This window comes from Pectinophora gossypiella, chromosome 13 (genome assembly GCF_024362695.1).
Source record: "Pectinophora gossypiella chromosome 13, ilPecGoss1.1, whole genome shotgun sequence".
Lineage (NCBI taxonomy): Eukaryota > Metazoa > Arthropoda > Insecta > Lepidoptera > Gelechiidae > Pectinophora > Pectinophora gossypiella.
In genome coordinates, this window is record NC_065416.1 from 10877129 (window position 1) to 10892349 (window position 15221).

General features: G+C 37.9%; 2 protein-coding genes across 4 annotated transcripts; one reads left to right on the forward strand and one right to left on the reverse strand.

Annotated features, from left to right (window-relative positions):
* The first annotated feature begins 3099 nt into the window (after positions 1-3099).
* On the forward strand, positions 3100-6280 carry LOC126371803 (uncharacterized). 3 transcript variants are annotated; one of them, XM_050017165.1, is made up of 3 exons: positions 3100-3187; positions 3884-4114; positions 4452-6280. In XM_050017165.1, the coding sequence occupies exons 2-3, from the start codon at positions 3902-3904 to the stop codon at positions 6174-6176; spliced, it is 1938 nt and encodes a 645-aa protein (XP_049873122.1). In that variant the 5' UTR covers positions 3100-3187; positions 3884-3901; the 3' UTR covers positions 6177-6280. The 3 variants fall into 3 exon arrangements, with proteins under 3 accessions (XP_049873122.1, XP_049873121.1, XP_049873120.1); XM_050017164.1 differs by lacking the exon at positions 3100-3187 and adding an exon at positions 3197-3356; XM_050017163.1 differs by lacking the exon at positions 3100-3187 and adding an exon at positions 3197-3343.
* Positions 6189-9045, reverse strand: LOC126371813 (prostaglandin reductase 1-like). Its single transcript, XM_050017180.1, has 6 exons — positions 8573-9045; positions 8347-8446; positions 7808-7999; positions 7405-7523; positions 6588-6854; positions 6189-6496 (listed from the first exon to the last, which is right to left on the reverse strand). The coding sequence occupies exons 1-6, from the start codon at positions 8676-8678 to the stop codon at positions 6264-6266; spliced, it is 1017 nt and encodes a 338-aa protein (XP_049873137.1). The 5' UTR covers positions 8679-9045; the 3' UTR covers positions 6189-6263.
* Positions 9046-15221: the final 6176 nt, after the last annotated feature.

A 15221-nucleotide genomic window follows, 5' to 3' on the forward strand; every position in this document is an offset into this window, starting at 1 on the left:
TCTTTGATGGGGTAGGCAGAGCCACAAATCATCAATAACATAACCCTCGGCTAATCCTGATATTCCCAACTCAGGGTAAGATGGAGATGAACCATACGGTGACAGGTTATCAATCTCTAAATAAATGAGGTACCTAACTAGATTTATGCGGCCACTCTTGGGATTGATATGATAATTTATAACGATGACAGTCTACCAGATTTATGGCTCATATTGATAAAGAGTTCCTGTTTTAAATATTTCACCACATAGCGTCATTGTTGTAAGGACTTTGCGTGCTTGAATAACCTGATTGTCTGAAAAAGTAAAATTATTCCGTGCTTCAGAAGGCACGCTTAGTCCCGGCCATTAGCCGTAAAAAACACCTTCACCAATCCTCAGTAGAGCAGCGTGGTCCGGTTGATTGAAGGGAGGCCTATTTATATTTTGTTCTATGCCTGTACCCAGCAGTGAGACGTATACTAAGCATAGTACTTAGTTTATGTTACGATTAATGTTTTTTTAATTATTTCAGTTCCATATTTTTGCGACAAGTTTTCGTTACGGTGTCACTAACACCTGTACCTAATCTACCTAAGTATATTTTCTTAGTCCTCTCACTGTAGATAATTTGTGATACTTATTGATTATTAGGTAAGTAGATAAATTATTATTATGATAAGTGTAAGGAATTAATGACAGGTGACTCACTGATCGTCATTATCCTTGGAATGACGCAAACTTTGTGAACCTGTGGTGTAATGCTGATTTGCGAGAAAAGCAACGATAAAAGTCCGGCAAAGAATCTACCAAATATAGAGTTCGGAACGTTTGACACATTACCACACTTCGGACTCTCCAAATCTAGGTCGAGTAGTGTTCATGTCGTGGGTGAAGCCCGCGGCGCGAGACATCTTCGAGGCAGAGCCTCTTTGGCGTCGGCACAGTCGTCGCCCGCAGAATCAGGCGGGGCGCGGTGGTAGAAGCGGCGGACGAAGCTCTCCCCTCCGTAAGCCCTGACTTGTATGGTTGGTGCCGCGGGTGGGTCTGCCCACCAGGTTGAGTGAGAGAGGCCCGGTGAGCGACTCCAGCCGGGTGTCACGTGTTTTTAACGGGTGTGGGCCAGTGCGTGTGGTCCAAGGGTTCGGACCAGGTCCATATCTACCTACCTAACTCTCATTATTATGTTCGCACTACTCCCATCCTTATCCGATCGTAGTCTGTCAGATGACGGATCCAAAATGGTCGTAGAATTATTTGTATGGTCGCTTATGCGCTACTAGCTCGGCTTCCGATACGTATTCGTGCGAGAAAACTTGTGATCCCTAAAGAAATGGGTAATAAGAAAACAACTTGCAGCTACTTCCCAACCCAAGGGATATTATGATGAAACGTATGATGACAGATCGTGATCATCGCACTGCCCTTATAATGTCCAGTCCAATATGTGAAAAAGGACACAATCCACAAGTTTCGAACTCACTACTACATAATACGAAATCCCCACGATAACTTCGGTACGCGCAGGTCCGTGTTGCTCTATGATCTCAAGTAATTCTCAGGCTACAGGATCTTATAGCGATACGGTATAGCCATGCATGCCTCGAACTATCACGCTCAGGCTACGTTCCCCAAAAGGAACATAGATGGCGCTGTGCAGATTTAACGTGATAATTATCTATTTTCTCATTACTTGGGAACCTACATAACTATTCCAAAATACAATGTAATGTCAGAAGCATGTATTGTATAAAAATAATTGCTACTTTATATACTTATAGAATTATGTTGCTACCTATATTACTTTCTTTATTTAGATTATTCAAAAATAACATGTAGTGGCATGTATCTTATTAGCCTGTGCTGTAGAGCTTTTTGGCGGGAACGTGAACGAAATGGTTGCATTGAATAATCTAAATAATTAATACGAGGTGGTGTTTTGTGGTTCATCATTGAGTGAGTCGGAAAACATTCGTGATAGTCTTATTATATCGGAATATTCAATAAACAAAGAGTACCTATTTATTTTAGCTTTGTGGCAGGAAGCCGATCCATAACTTGAAAGTTTATGCGGAATTTTGACTTAATTCGTTTGGGGTTCGGAGTAGGAGTTTGCTCCGAGGGTCAGGGCTTAGGTTTCATCATTCATCGTCATCACTTTTCATAATTTCATTAATCATCATCAAGAAAAAAAATACAGAAGTCTTGTCTGTATGGGCATAGTTCCCTTTGCCTTGCCCTTCGGGGAAAACAAAAAAAATCTACGTAGTATCCACAGACTAATAAGAGATACTAGGTAGGTACGTATCAGACCATATCAGACAAACATCTAAAAAAAGTACCTACCTACTTAAGTTTTGTTTGATTGGTTCCACTAATACATGACAGGTGTTTTTTTTTTTTAAATAATCGAATTTCACCTGGGGCCTGTTTCATAAAACTTACATTTGTAAATTACGGCAATTTGATGTTCATTACGTAGCTAATATGAAACTGAAAAATATTCGTGATGACACACTCCGCAATGTACATCAAATTGTCATTGTAATTTACAATTGTAAGTTTTATTAAAAAAGCCCCTGGCAAAAGACTACGCGTTAAGCGATTTAATGTACAAGAACATCTCTACTTGGTCTGTGAGTAGGATGTTCGAAAGATAGAGTCTTGTCACCGGATCGGTATTATTCTATAGATTTTAATTCGACTTGAAACAATTTCAAAGTTCCAGATAAACGTAAAACGAAATGAAAATAATATCGAACCCGGAAACAAAACCTAATGACCTCTGTTTTAAATTAGGGCTTGTTTCGTAGGGTTAAAAATGTGAGAGATAATTCATTAAATAATTTATTTTTATTTTTTACAATATTTTTTGCGTGATGCAAGAAATGGTTTTTGCATCGGAGGCAACAATTTCTTTAGATTTAGACAGGATAAATCCGTGCTCTTTAATATGCGATTTACACACAAAGCGTTTTAAAAGTTCACTTTTTCGAGATACATTAACTGGGCTTTGCATTACAAGATAAAGTGGAGAGGATAACCATAAATACACTTCACTCGATTACACAGTTTCAGTCACATTATTGTCAGGACGCCGATAAAGATGGCTGTCACCGCTAACCAATCATAGGCCAGCACAATTGTCAAACATCATTAAAAAATATGGCGCACCACAAAATTCACTCCACGCAGATTACACGACGTGGTATGGTAGTATCTTTTATTAGTCTGTGGATACTATGGGTTGTTGTGTATATTTATTTTATTTCTCTATATTAATTATTTGTGTTCAACAGAATTGATAATTTATATTTATACGCCGTAAATACAGGATTATTTACACTTTATTTGTATCGAAGAAGTAAGTCGTTCGTGTGTGTGTCTTTTGGTGTTTTTGATCCATTGTTATACTTTTTACATTTGATTGGGCAAATTCTGTCCTATTTTAGTTGAATTTAGGCCTTTAAGTTGTTTTTTTCGTAAGTAATTGATATAGACAACCCTCTAATTCACTATGTTATTGATTGAATTATGTAAAATATATTCGTAACATGACTTCATGATAGATACATCAAATGTCGTGTTCAATAAAAACACAACAAGATAGCGTAGCGTAGACTTTAAATTACTGGCAAGAATTAAGATATTTCTGACTTTCATAATGGTCAAATGCTGTGCAGAATCTCTTTCTAGAATGACCACCTTGATATTTTGGTATCATATCAATGTGGTTATCCAGGATTATAATGGTTTTTTAGTAAGAATTACTCTGTCTTGTTCATCTGGCCAGTACAGTATCAATGACAGTAGGTAGTTTAATGTAATTTTCTTTCAGTGACATTTCTTTATTGGTGACTACCTAATTGATATTGTACATAAAATGAACTACTTACATTTTCAGGTTGTATCTGTAGCAATCATGGGAGGATGTAAATGTACATACCGTAACTGTACTATTAAATCAGATGGGCAAACTCACATGTTCCATTACCCGGTGTTCGATAAAGTCCGCTGTCATCAATGGTTGACCAACGCTCAACGGCTGGATTTTCTTGAATTAAAAGTGTCACAGCTCAAGAACAGGGTTATCTGTCAACATCATTTTTTACCAGACAACTTTATGAATTATAAGGTAGGTACTTTATTTTCTTATTTAAAATGAAGTTAGGCAGAAATGCTGAATGAGTCTGTTCAGAACTTCAGACTCAAAGGCATTCCCTGTTCCATAATAATATACCTATTAAATTTATCATAGGTAATTCTCTCGACTTGGGCATGCTAACTTTTTCAAAAGCACAATAAACTGCAGAAAAAATGCTAGGATCTGAATGTATACTTTACTTAATTTTTTAAGGATCTGCAAAGATTTAATATCTGGTGTTATTAAAATAGTAGTTACTTATATTTATAGTAAAGTTAAGTATTTTATTGTTTGACTTAAGTAATTATTTTAATATTTTAAATTACAGATGGACAAACTACGACATAATGCTGTACCTACAGAAAATGGGCCATTTTGTGGAGAGACCGACCTAGTGTCAGACAACTATTTAAACCAGGAAATAGATAATATAATGTATCCCATAACGGTTGAAGACATTGTAGAAGAAATTGATCAAACATTAGCAGAGAAAAAGGTCAGTTTATCATTTAAGTATGGAGATTTCCTTGTGAATTCCGAACCAGTCCCGAAGCAGTTAATCTCTGTTTCAAAAAACAACACATCACATTCTAACAGTATGAAAAAGATCAAAAAAGATAGAAGTATTGACATTAGTGATTCTGTTCTTCAATTACTGTCTATTGATCATGTAAATAAAATCTCATTACCTTCTGAATCTAAAGAAGACCAGGCTCTGCCTCACCCAATGCTTGTTATATCACCATACTGTGATTACCCCAGCAAGATTGCATATGAAAATTCAGTTAAAGAGGAACCAACTCATGACAGAGGTATCCAACTAGTTACTGATAGCAACACTCCTCTTGGTAATAGTCAGCGAAATAACAAAATCAAGATTATTTCTGAGAAGAAAATAGAACAACCTTTCACAATTAAGGGCAAAATGAAACCTGTGCCTGCAACTTTGGTGATATGTGGCAGCAACACTAAGGAAAATAATGTACAACATGAAAGTGCTACCATGCAGAATATAGAACACATGGAAGTTATAATTAGCAATCCACCTGAAAATTCATATAACATTATCAACTCGCAAATTTCAAATGAACCTGCGATATTGGATCCACAAAATATGCACTTAAAGAATCAGATATTGGTAGATGACCTAAAACAGACAGAATCGAATCATATAGTTGGGTCAATTAATATAATTGAGCCCCAAGACCATCCTAGATATTTATCCTCAAAACCTAAAACACACCACACACCACAAATTCAAAGAATGGGAGACAATAACACACAAATTGCAATGAACGCAGCACCAAAAAGAAATAATCAAGAGGAGAAACCGAGTAAGTCGCCACATAAAGTTTCTATTCTAAAACCAAATATACCACCAGAAAGAGTTGCAAAAATTCAAGAAAAAAGAAAATTTAATAAAAAAATAAGAGACATGATAGAGTTTTGTTTGGATGAACTTGATGAGCCAGGGAAACCTAACAACGAAAGCAATAAATTGCAAAATACTGGAGTGACACGAAGCCAACAAAAATCTAAGGAAGCATCACATTCAGATAAAATAAGGCAAAGTATCAAACCACAAAATAAAACTAAACAGTTGAAGCAAATACATGTGCATGCTGTTAAAGATAAGTTGCAGAAAGATGTAAAAAAAGAAAATGAATCGTTAAGTGTTACAACATTCTTGTCAAAGGAACCGTCATTGCCTAGTGCAAGCGATTATAATGTTGCTTTCTTAGAAGCTCGATTAAAACAGATGGAAGAAAATTTGTTGAGGAAAATAGATCAAAATGCCAAAAGAATTTATGATTTAAAGCACACAGTTGCAGATTCTCCTAATCAAATTAAAGAATGGAAATCTGTAGTAACACAGACTAATGATGATGAAGAATCACATAAGAAACATCTGTTCCAGGAAATATCTCGGTATTTAAGCCCAGAATCTAAAAGTATAATTTATGAAGAACTTTTCCTGAGCATTTATGCAAAGGAAAAAAGTAAACAACCTAGCATAAAAAGTCAGACGGCTAAGAAACGGAAACGAAGATGATAAAAACAATAATTAAGTCAGTGCATCTTAGATTTATTTCATTAAGCATGTTATAGAATAAGTGAAGGTTTTCTAAATAAAGTGTATTTAGTTCACTTTCACAAGTGTTTTTCCTGTGTTGACTCCACGAAATAGTCCTATGAATGCATCGGCGGCTGACTCGAATCCATCGAAAATATGTTCTTTATATTTTAACTTTCCTTCTTTCACCCATTGCAAATTTTGGATGACACCTTCTTGAGTTCTTTCAGCAAATCGATTTACTTGAAATCCTTCAATTTTTAGTTGTTTGCCGACGATAAAGGGCTGGAGCATTGTAGCTGCAAAAAATACAAACTGATTAATTACTGTTTTTATGTTATAAAAGTTATGATCAAACTAAATAGATCAGTCAGCTCTTGATTTGATTACCTCTGCGTTTTTCGGCTATAGTTTCATTGTAGCTGGAAATAGCTCCGCAGACTGCGATCCTGCCGTACTGGTTCATCTGTGATATCACTACACTACTCAGCTCCCCCCCTACGTTGTCGAAGTAACAATCCACTCCTTCTGGGGCACTCTCCTTGAGAAACTGTGCTATATCTACGGTCTTATAGTTCCCTGCGTAGTTGAATCCAAGCTCTTTTACTAACCATTCGCATTTATCATCCGTTCCGGCAAAGCCGATTACTTTACATCCTGTAACATTTAAATCAATTGATAAAATAATAGTAGGAGAAATAGCGAACAGCATTAAGGCTTTTGTTTACTGCAGAATATTGTATGTAAGGACTGATTGGTTACTCTCCATCCCCATCTCATCCGGCCTGCCTTTAAGTCTTAAGTGGACCTATCCGACCAATTGGGTCGTGTACAAGATTCAAGATAAATTATGAAATTCTGATTACTAAATAAAGACAGATCTAAAACTAACGAAAAACATTTTCGTTTTTTTATTAAACTTAAATATATACGAATTTTAATCAAGAAAATCGTAATAATAATTCCGACATTTTATCACGTTTTTCTATGATGTCACAGTGTGCTCTTTCCAATGACCATGGCTCTTTCATACAAAATCCATAGCAATTTCGTGACGTTTAGGAACTTTAAAAAGGAACTGATTTGACTAGTTGGAAACTAGCCTTCGGCCTTACAATTTCCCCAGGATGATAAGCAGCGTGAGCTTTTGTTCTTGACTATTCATTTGGATTGAACATTTCTTTAAGAATATTTCGCAAAGTCTTACCCAATATTTTAGCAATTTGTCCCACATGGGAGCCGACTGCCCCAGCGGCTCCGGACACGACCACTGTCTCGCCAGGTTTCGGCTGACAGATTTGAGTAAAACCAAAGTAAGCACTGTTCCTGAAGATGTAAAAAAATACAATTTTACCGCTAGATTTTTGTTAAAGAATATTTTCTTGAAAATAAATGTAAAAAGAATCGTATTTTCTAATACATATTGTATGTCCCATTAACATATTTAATAAAGGATTCCAGATCTCAGGAATTTGAATGAAGACTGTCACACCAGATTTGCAGGTAGATGGCGTACTTAATTTATAGCGCCAACTAATGGCGTGATGGATGGCACGAAGTCCTGAATGTTAGAAAGAACCATTAATTAAAAAAATACCCATTTAACGTACCCAACCCGTCCGCAAACTCCTAGTCCCAAAGAAACAGGTAAGTCTCCGAAGTCAGGTAGACGGTACAGAAATGGTTTTTGGGCACATCTCTTCGCATCTTCCTCTGGGTTCACGATTGTATGTGTCCGCCAACCAAGGTGCCCCATTATCCATGATCCTGCTGGATAATCTTTGTTTTTGCTCTCGGTAATTCTGGAAATTCACATTTGTCTACAATTTAGGGTGCTTTCAAATTAGCCTACTATTAATTATTTAAATTGTAAATGTGAATATCCTGCAGCAACTATACTGCGGCAGTGCGTCTAATTTGAAGACGCCTAACTTTATAGTAAATGGGACTGATTATCATATTGACATTACATAATAATATATTGTGTTTACAGTCATGAGCAATATAATGTACCCACTTTAGGACTCTGTCAGTCTAACATATTTGACATTTAGTGAGACTTACTAGTTCAGTTTGTCAAAAAAGTTAATGTGACATGGTACCAAAGTGTATACATATTAATGCTTGTGACCGTACGTATAAAACAAACCTAGCAACTTGGCCGCCAATCATATCACAGGGAAACGCATTCCCAATCTTCATTCTCTGATATGGGTCGACACTTAAATATGCAGCTTCAGCCAGGAACTCTGTAAATTAACATAACACAAGATCACGACTATATATCTATTGGTGTAGTCAGTAACATTATATATCAATTCCCCAAAAACAACCGCCTACATAATGCCTACGAGTAAAATAGTAATATAACTTACCACCATCCTTTAAAGCCGGCAGGTGTTCTTGTACAATATCGAAGTCACTCTTTTTTGGTTCTCCAACAAAAGGTGTTACGACAACGTATTTCTTAGCTAAAACCATTTCGATCAGTCTTCACGTACAAAATTCCTATAAAACAGCAATAATACCTACATGACAGTTAAAAGTTTTATCAGAAACAAGTTTTTATCGATATATTAATAATAACACTTGAAATATGTCGGTTCTCGCTACAAAATCGACCGGTGTTTGCGGTGTTAATCACTATCTAACAACAAGGACAGTAATATACCACACACCTACGTAGGTAAAGTATACGTAACGCAATAATAAATAAAGTAGGTTGTTTAAAAGCGGGAGATTTAAATACTTACGCACCAACATTACAATTCTGTTATTTATCAGCGCTTGAGTCGGTCGTGTTGGCTTTCACTCGCTGGTGTTGGCAGTAAGAAAAAAATATGTTCTCCTTGGTCTACCCCTTCCTCTCTTTCCTTAAATTTTTCCTTCTATGAGTTTTCAAAAAATAAAAAAAAAGAAAAGAACAGAAAGTGCAGGTCGTGTCGTATCAATAGGTGAAGGATTTGGCGGGAAGAAGAGAGGAATGGCGATTATTCCACCGACGAGAGCGCAGCTCTTAAATAAAGACACAGAGGTGCTGATAGCATTTCTACGTTTAGGTACGATAGCAACAATTCAGTAGAATTTTCATTCGATTTCATTTGACTGTGGTTCCGATCGCTACGTATTTAACAATTTTCGGATATAGATCTTTGTTGCTGATTGCAGGACGTGGGTGGGACCTAATAGGCTATAAGTAATATTTACTAATACACGCCCGTGATCCCTAATGGGATTGGCAGGCACACAGACGCAGAACACAATATGTAGCCAGTTTTGATACAAAAAAGTCTAAAGGTGAATCAAGGATCCTAAGGATCTATCAAGAACCGTACGGCCTATCGACCATAGCGATGGTTCATCATAGACCACTCTCTCGCATAGAGCTACCCAGTCCAGCTCCGACACCGTCACTTCAGTGTAGGTACGGTCACGAGTACTAATATGTAATACACTTTGATGCCATGTCACATTAACTTTTTTGACAAATTAAACCGTAAGTCTCATTAAATGTCAAATAATGATAGTGCGACAGGGTTCTAAAGTGGGTACATGATATTACTCATGACACACCGCACTAAACGCTTCACTTTGCACTGCTACTTCTTAGCAGAGCAATGAAATAGGTGATGTCATAAGAGGATTGCGAAGGTATCTATTATCTTTTACCGACCACCTCTCAAGTCAAAGTCACTGTCAGTTCAATTCAATTCTGTCAGTAGTTGTTTGGCATCAAAATCTTGTGCAAGATCACATCTTTGGAATGAATAATGTAGAAATTGAAAGTGCTTGGGTAAAATTACCTATATATTTATTATATAGTGTGCGAAGTCATAATAACAATATATGGAGAAACTAGAAAGTGGTCGCTTTCGTAAAAAAACATTATCAAAAGGAAGTGTTAGGTTTGTATTTATAAAACTAGTACCTAGTTTCAGTTCATTCTGTGACGAACGAAATATTTTGTTTAATATAAGAATGTTCATTACGGGCATAAAATAGCTACTTTCCCTAACTTTCTAGGCTACTTTCCCTAAAAACAATATACTTACCTAGATGGCGTTGTACAGAGTTGCCTTCGTTTAACCTTCTAATTTCATGGTGATATGGAGTCCTAAAACACACAATCCTAGTTTTGGCTTCAGCCTCTACAAGCTATTACCATGTTTTTTTGTAGAGGAAATAAAGATTTGGCGAAGATTTTGGCTAAGGATAAGACGATGGATGTTGCAATATCTTTTCTTTAATTGCTACGAGTACTTACCTATTGGAATTGTTCCGAAGATTCTTAGCTCTCCTTAATTTTATTTTTGACGTGACTTATTGTAGATTTGCCGCAGATGGCATTAACTACTTGGCCGGACAAATGGGGAGCGCTGAAGGCTCTCACCCGGTACAACGTTTAAGACAACAGGCCTGAGGGTGCCCAGTTGGGCGCGAACCTCAGCTCAGGGCGTCGTCTGAGAGGAAAAATATTTGAAAGAATTAATCGACCCTAGTGGGTCGATAGCGATAAGCGCTGAATGAGGGAAATCGTCGACCACGCCGGCGGGGTCGGTATCGGGGTCCTGAAGTGTTTGGTGTCGCGAGCTGATTGGCTGCCTCTATGGCTAGAGTAATCGGGTCGTCGGGATCGTATATTACGTCCTTCGGACGCCGATACTTTTCAGTACCGTCCCTAAGCGGGATGTATTCGGAAGCCGCAACTACCAGGGGATTTGGGTGGTGCGGAGCAGAATCGAAAAAACGTTTGGAAGCTAATTTGAGCCATTGGGCAATGGTTGGCAGACCTAGGTCAATGTGCAGATTTTCATTGCGAAGGAACCACGGAGCTCCCGTGGCTTTCCGCATGAAACGATTTTGTATTACCTGTAGACGGTGGATTTGAGAGGGACTCGCATGAGCGAAAACTACCCCTGCATAGGTCATGATCGGACGGATGCAAGTCGTGTAGATTTTCACCTTATTCCTAAGGGACAATTTACTTCGCTTGTTAAGGAGACAGTGAAGACGGCCCATTACAAACGCGGCGCGATCGCGCACACGTTTGATATGGGCCTTGAAAGTAAGACGTCTATCTAAGACCTATATATTATTATTGTTTATTATTTGTGCTTATGTTTTATTCGTATGTTTATGTCCTTTGTATATGTTGTTGTGCAATAAAGTATTATTGATTGATTGATTGACTACGCCGAGATATTTGACTTGCTCCTCCTAAGGGATCGGCTTGCCAAACATCTTAATGATTTTAAGTTGACGGCGTGACCGTGGCGTGTTATAATAGCCCTTTGAAAAGTACACCGCTGCACTTTTCTCCGGGTTTACCTCGATTCTACATTTGCGAAACCACTTGCCCAAGGCATTGGCCGCGCGTTGGAGGATTCCGGTCATCATAACTCGACCACGGCACGAAGAATAGATGGCTGTATCATCCGCAAATAAAGCTAATTCGGTATTAGGGGATTTGGGATTTGGCTCTCCTTAAGATAGCTATACTAACTTGAGGGAATATGAGCTTGTTTATACTTATCCAGTTTTTGTATCATTTTAAGTACTTATCAAAATGACGTTTACGACATTTGTTTATTTCTGAAATAAATTATAATAGGAGTTATTTCTTATGTTTAGGTCTTCAGACAATACCGCGAAAGAGGAAGAAGAAACCGTTCGTAGTATATCATATTTTACTCTGGTAAGTTAACTGAGTTGTTTCATTTTAAACTGCCTCTGTGATCTAGTGGTTAAAAGCGTTAAGCTCGCGATCTGGAGATCCGGGTTCGATTCCCGATGGGGCATTGTGGACCGCTGTTTGGGAACCAGTGATTTATAGAGTAGGTATCCAAACTTTTATTGTAAGTTGCAATTTCCACTTTTACTTTCCAGTTCAGATTCGCATCAAAATTCGACGTATTATTAATAACAGTGGCGTTAGTATCCACGATTTTGTCCGGAATATCCCTTCCGTTGGCTATCGCTGTGGTGGCTCGGGCATTTGGGGACATGATCGAATATGAGAAATCAGCCCACCAGGGCACTCAGGATGCGAATGAATTTCTGGCCGCAATGTATGGATTTGGCATCAATTATTCCAGCTTGGGAGTGATAATATTTGTGTGCGGATATCTTGGATCTGCGCTTATAAATATTGCCGCTATAAATCAGGTAAACGTTGATATGTTACGTATCTGTAGAAATTCTAACGAATGAAAGGTAAGTAGGTACCTATTTATTTTTTTATTTCACCACGGTTGCGCTATGAACAGCTGAATCTCTGAACAAGAAAAGTGTCTTTTGAGAAGAATGCAAAGGTGTCTTTTGTATTAGGTATTCTACTAAGTTTGTTATTTTTTACAATACAGGTGTTTAAGATGAGAGAAGCGTATATAAAAGCAACATTGAACCAAGATTTCACATACTACGATACTCACCAAACTGGGGACTTTGCATCCAAAATGTCAGAGTGAGTAGGTAATTAATAGGTTGTATTTTATCAGCTTTTTGATGAGGTGACATGAGTATTGAGCCGAGGAGGTATGCGTTTACACGAGCCTTTTAGCCTTTTGGGATAATACCTTTTGCCATTCCGCGTTCATACCTTTATCATTTGTTTTTTTTCCCAATTTCGTAGTCTATAGATAGCTATAGTACTCATTCTTGACGCGGCTTAAAGTATACTCTCTAACGGGACGTGTACCTAATAGATTAAATAGGTATGTTTGCCAAGTATTGTACTTTGATTATGGATGACATTGTGAGGTATCATAGAATAAGGAATTCTACTATACATATAGAATGGCAACTCTCCGCTTCCCACCAGCGGCTGAGCTAGGTTTGCCTCACCCCCTCGGTGTTACTTTAGTCTTCAAGCGTATGGGCGGCAGACGTCACAGATGCGCGTGTACGATAACGTTAATGTGTAGTGTCTGTGTAAAACGAGGTGTTTTGTATGATGTGTCCGGGGTGTGGAGGTATGGCGGAAAGCAAAGGAACACATGAGACTTGCACAGAACAGGAAAAAGTAGCGAGATCAAGATCACGCTTGTGCCCAACAGTGGGTGGATACATCCTGAAGAGAGAGATATTAGATAGTTCGACTACATGATCTATCTGTTCAACAGAAACATCCTAAAGCTCCAGGATGGAATAGGCGATAAGTTGTCCATCACGATGTACAATATCACCATAGCCGTGGCCTGCATGACTATGGCCCTCCTCAAAGGGTGGAAATTGGCACTGATGTGTCTAATCAGTTCACCTATCTCTTTTTTACTTGTCGGACTTACAGGCATAGTAAGTAATCTTTTTAATATGAAAGACGGGGGAGGTTCTTTGCAACTTGTATGCAGCCACAGAACACAGAAATCAGGCCCCTGATATGGCTCATTTAACGATTACTCACATCAGTAAGTAGTAACCGGAACCAACGGTTGAACGTGCCTTTCAAAGCACGATCATTTTACTTTCGGACAATCAGGTGATCAGCTTTTAATGTCCTAACCAAACTATCGCAATGTGATTTTGTGATCTGCCCCACCGAGATTCGAAACCGGGACCTCCGGCTCGTGATCCCAACGCTCAACCACTGGACCACAGAGGCCGTTATCTTATGTTATGTTATCATCTCACTAGCATTATCCTGTTTTTCACAGGGTCTGCTTATCTTACCTGAATATCTGACAGGTCCGGTTTTTTACAGAAGCGACTGCCTGTCTGACCTTCCAACCTGCGAAGGGAAAACCAGCCCAATACAAGTTAGGTCACATACCTCCGAAAATGCATTTCTCGGGAATGTTGGTTTCCTCACGATGTTTTTCTTCACCGCTGAGCACGTGATAGGTAATCATTTATCCAAACATGAATTCGAAAACAAATTCGACAATCATTGATTGATTGCTGTGCTGGTTTCGAACTTGCGACCTCAAAGTGAGAGGTAATCATTCTTCCAACTGGGCTACCACGGCTTCTACCTTATGCTATGTTAGGTATGTGATGTATAATATCTTACAGTTTGCGCAGCGTTTTTCCAAAAGAGAGGCGAAAGAAAGCGGTCTTGCTAGTGCCATAGCGGAAGATGTATTGAGTTCCATACGTACAGTGTACAGCTTCAACGGGCAAGCGACAGAGGTCAATAGGTACAGCGACTGCCTTGCTAATGTCAAGAAAATTGATATAAAAAAAGGTATCTAATATTATAAATGTTCATATGCAAAAGTAACGAGATGTTATACATTGTTTTAAGTTTACGCGGTAATATCGGGAGTCTCATATCCCCATTTAAACGCGGTAAGAACCCGTTATTATGTGCTTTAATAACGAGATGTTGTTTTCAATTGAACTAGTTACCTATTAATTCTCTTTTGTTTAATTTTATATTTCCTGTATGTGCAATAAAGTATCTAATTGATATGTTAGATAATAACTAAGTAACTTCACTGACCGACAATTGTCGTTAGGGTATCACCATTTCTATTATAAGTATTTTAGAATTTGATAAATTCGGTACCTGTTTTATTTTTGTCTGTTCATTTGTGTTTTTTTCAGTATTCTTCACAGGATTGGCCATGAGCTTACTAATCGTATGCATGTTTAGTTCCTATGGCTTGTCATTCTATTTTGGGGTATACCTCGTCCTTAACGATCCTGATAATTATAACGCGGAAGTCATGTTCTCTGTAAGTACCATCTTATTCAATGACAAATACTTGGAAGTATTTATTATATGTATTTTGAATTTGTCTATTATTTTTTACTTTTTTGTATTTTGTATTATTTTAGATGTCATTATACTTTTGCCTATTTCAGCCGCTCGTTTCGTTCTCCCAAATGTATATTATTAGCTATCGAAGGCTTAGGTAATGGTACCGCTTAACATTTTTGGTAACATCATCTAACATAACATAGCTTGACGCCTGTATCCCCGAAGGGGTGGGTAGAAGTATATTACTATTATATATATACCCACTTCTCGCCAGCCATATTGGTAAAGGGGGCGAGCTTATAGCCATTACATGACACGAGCTT

Excerpts from the sequence above, each read along its gene's own strand:
- LOC126371813 (XM_050017180.1), bottom strand. The coding sequence starts at position 8,678 with ATGGTTTTAGCTAAGAAATACGTTGTCGTAACACCTTTTGTTGGAGAA. Across the intron at positions 8,000-8,346 it reads ATTGGCGGCCAAGTTGCTAG|AATTACCGAGAGCAAAAACA; the intron begins GTTTGTTTTATA and ends GTGAATTTCCAG. Across the intron at positions 6,855-7,404 it reads ACAAATTGCTAAAATATTGG|GATGTAAAGTAATCGGCTTT; the intron begins GTAAGACTTTGC and ends TAAATGTTACAG.
- LOC126371803 (XM_050017165.1), top strand. The coding sequence starts at position 3,902 with ATGGGAGGATGTAAATGTACATACCGTAACTGTACTATTAAATCAGAT. Across the intron at positions 4,115-4,451 it reads ACAACTTTATGAATTATAAG|ATGGACAAACTACGACATAA; the intron begins GTAGGTACTTTA and ends TTTAAATTACAG.